This window comes from Copadichromis virginalis, linkage group LG11 (genome assembly GCF_057382275.1).
Source record: "Copadichromis virginalis isolate Kocher_CV1m ecotype Utaka linkage group LG11, C_Virginalis_male_GT1.1, whole genome shotgun sequence".
Classification (NCBI taxonomy): domain Eukaryota; kingdom Metazoa; phylum Chordata; class Actinopteri; order Cichliformes; family Cichlidae; genus Copadichromis; species Copadichromis virginalis.
The window spans coordinates 5,909,768-5,912,427 of NC_140628.1; the positions used below are offsets into that span (position 1 = coordinate 5,909,768).

Here is a 2,660-nt window from a genome sequence, read left to right on the forward strand (position 1 = left end):
ACAAACAAAAAAAAAACACCATGTAAAGAGTAAAGAATAAAAAATAAATACAAATAAAAGCTATTCTATACCCTTCTTCTGGGGTATATTCTCAGCAGCATATATAACAAATCAGGTACCCATAAAATGAATCACTCTTTAATGGACCTCCCCTAACACTCATCTTCTGGAGTGCTAGCACTTAGCTGCATATACAGCATAAACAACTTAAATAAACGGTCCTGTTAAATACAAACCAAAACATAGTTTACTCAATTTCCATGTTCTTCTTCAGAAAAATTAGGATGTCCACATGTTCTGCTGACAGTACAGATCTGCTTGCTGTGACAATGTCACCTGCTGTGGAAAACACCCTCTCACTTGGGACAGAGGTTCCAGGTACAACCAAGTAACACTGTGCCAACTTGGAAAGATGAGGGTACAAGCTGTGATGTTCCTTCCACCATCTCAGTGGGTTATCATCTGTGGGAATGCAGTCTGCTAACCTGTACAAGTTAATTTCCTCCTCTGCCACTTCAGCTGCAGACCTGGTCCTTGGCTCCTGTGACATGAACAGTTCTCCAAACAACTCCTTCATGGCTGACTTTTTCTCTGGTGGAGATGCTGATGGTGAATCTGAAGAGTTTGCTGCTTGAGTCTCTGCGGAGGTCGCAGTTTCTGTGGTGCCTGCGGCTTGGTCCTGAGGAAATATAAACAACCAAACTGTTAATTGTATTTGTTTAAATAATATTTATAAATCAAGCAGTAGCTAAATAAAATTTCAAAAAAAAAAACAAAAAACCTACTTGTTCAATGCTCAAGACAAGTTCTGTGGTGAGTGCTCCATAGACTCTCAGCTGAGTGACATTATCCAAGTGTCGCAGGGACTTGAATCGAGGATCTAAAGCTGTGCACTTGTGTAGGTAATTCTGAAGGGCAGGATCAGCGTATCTCTTCTCCAGGTCCTCCCTGATGTTTTTTTTTTACATCTCTCACTGCTGGGCTGTCATCACCAGACTGCGCCATAGAGTTCAGGATGTTCATTTTAAGTGGCAGGATCATGGATGCTGTTGGAGATGACGCTTCACACATCATGACTGTCACAGTTTTTAGGGTTTTCATGACTGTAACAAGATTTTCAGCCAGTGCATGTTCTTCCTGAGTTAGATTCTGAATGTTCTTCATACTCTTCTTCACAGTATTGTCGGCCATAGCAGCATACACTGCAGCTTGCTGTTCAAGGTATCTTTCCATCATATCATGAGAGGAGTTCCACCTAGTTGGAACATCTTGAATCAGTTTTTTTTCACTAAGCTGCAGCAGTTGCTGTTTTTTCATAAACACATTACATCCTGTTGTGCTTCTGTGAAAGAAAGAGACAATTCTTCTCATCTTTGCTAGGAGATGGGAAACCTTCTGCACTGCCATTCCTTTCTGAGCAGCTATATTAATTGTATGAGCAAAACATCCGATTTGTGGCCCCAGCCCAGCAGCTGTGACAGCATTAACTATGTTCTTAGCATTGTCAGTAGTTACAGGTATTGTCACATTTGGTCGCACTAACTTCCAGTCTTCCACAGCTTCAGAGAGACCTTTGGCTAAGTCGTCAGTGGCGTGACTTTCGACCAGGCGTGTCTGCAAAACACAGTTTTTCATCTGCCATTCCGGATCAATGTAATGTGCGGTGACAGTGAGGTAGCTCTGCGTAGCTCTTGACGTCCAGCCGTCTGAGGTCAGAGCAACAGCGGGTGCTGCTGACACTGCCGTCTCTAATTTAGCTTTTGTCTCCTTGTACAAAGCAGGAACTGCGATATTGGTGAAATAGGTTCGTGAAGGAATACTGTAACGGGGCTCAAGTACTCTCAGCATTTCCTGAAACCCGGTGTTTTCTACAACAGAAAAGGGTCGCATGTCGGCAGCAATAAAAGTAGCAATTGCCCTGTCGATTTCTTTTGCCCTCTTAGAATCATGCGCTAACGGCTGTCTAAATGACTCCGACAAAGTTTGTAGCACGTGTGTTTGTTGTTGTTTTGGTCTGCCTTCACTCGTCTTTGCACTAGGGTGATGTCGGCGTAAATGTGCATTCATATTTGTTGTGTTCCCACCGATGTAATTAACCATGGCGTGGCACATCCGACATACTGTTGTAGTTTTGTCCACAACGCGCTTACCATCAGGGTGATACTTCACACGAAAGCCAAAAAAGTTCCGAACGCCAGATTTCAATGACGGTGGAGGAGGTTCGACTTCGGGAGGCATCGAGGCAGTTGCCATGTTGCAATGAGCTTAGCTTCTGTCTCGCTAGCTTGATTGAATGCCTGTGGGTGGAGCTCAGTGGATCTGTATCCGACAGTGCAGCCTAGGCGGAGCAGTCGAACGCAGATTCACTGAGCGCTCAACACAGACAGCATCGTCAGAAGAAAAGTTGATAAAATAAATTAAAAAATTTATATTGTTCGATACATACGCGTACCGAACCGAAAGCACTGTATCGAATATATATATATAAATACATACACACACACACATATATATATATATATATATATATATATATATATATATATATATATATATATATATATACATACAGTGGGGCAAAAAAGTATTTAGTCAGCCACCGATTGTGCAAGTTCCCCCACCTAAAATGATGACAGAGGTCAGTAATTTGCACCAGAGGT

The 2,660-nt window shown here is 42.4% G+C and overlaps 1 protein-coding gene across 1 annotated transcript; it reads right to left on the reverse strand.

The window, feature by feature from the left end:
• Window positions 1-212: 212 nt before the first annotated feature.
• LOC146697966 (E3 SUMO-protein ligase ZBED1-like) lies at window positions 213-1,890 on the reverse strand. The gene is made up of 3 exons (XM_085472775.1): window positions 1,544-1,890; window positions 786-948; window positions 213-679 (listed from the first exon to the last, which is right to left on the reverse strand). Exons 1-3 carry the CDS (start codon window positions 1,888-1,890, stop codon window positions 248-250), a joined length of 942 nt encoding a protein of 313 aa, XP_085328901.1. The 3' UTR covers window positions 213-247.
• Between the last annotated feature and the right edge of the window lie 770 nt (window positions 1,891-2,660).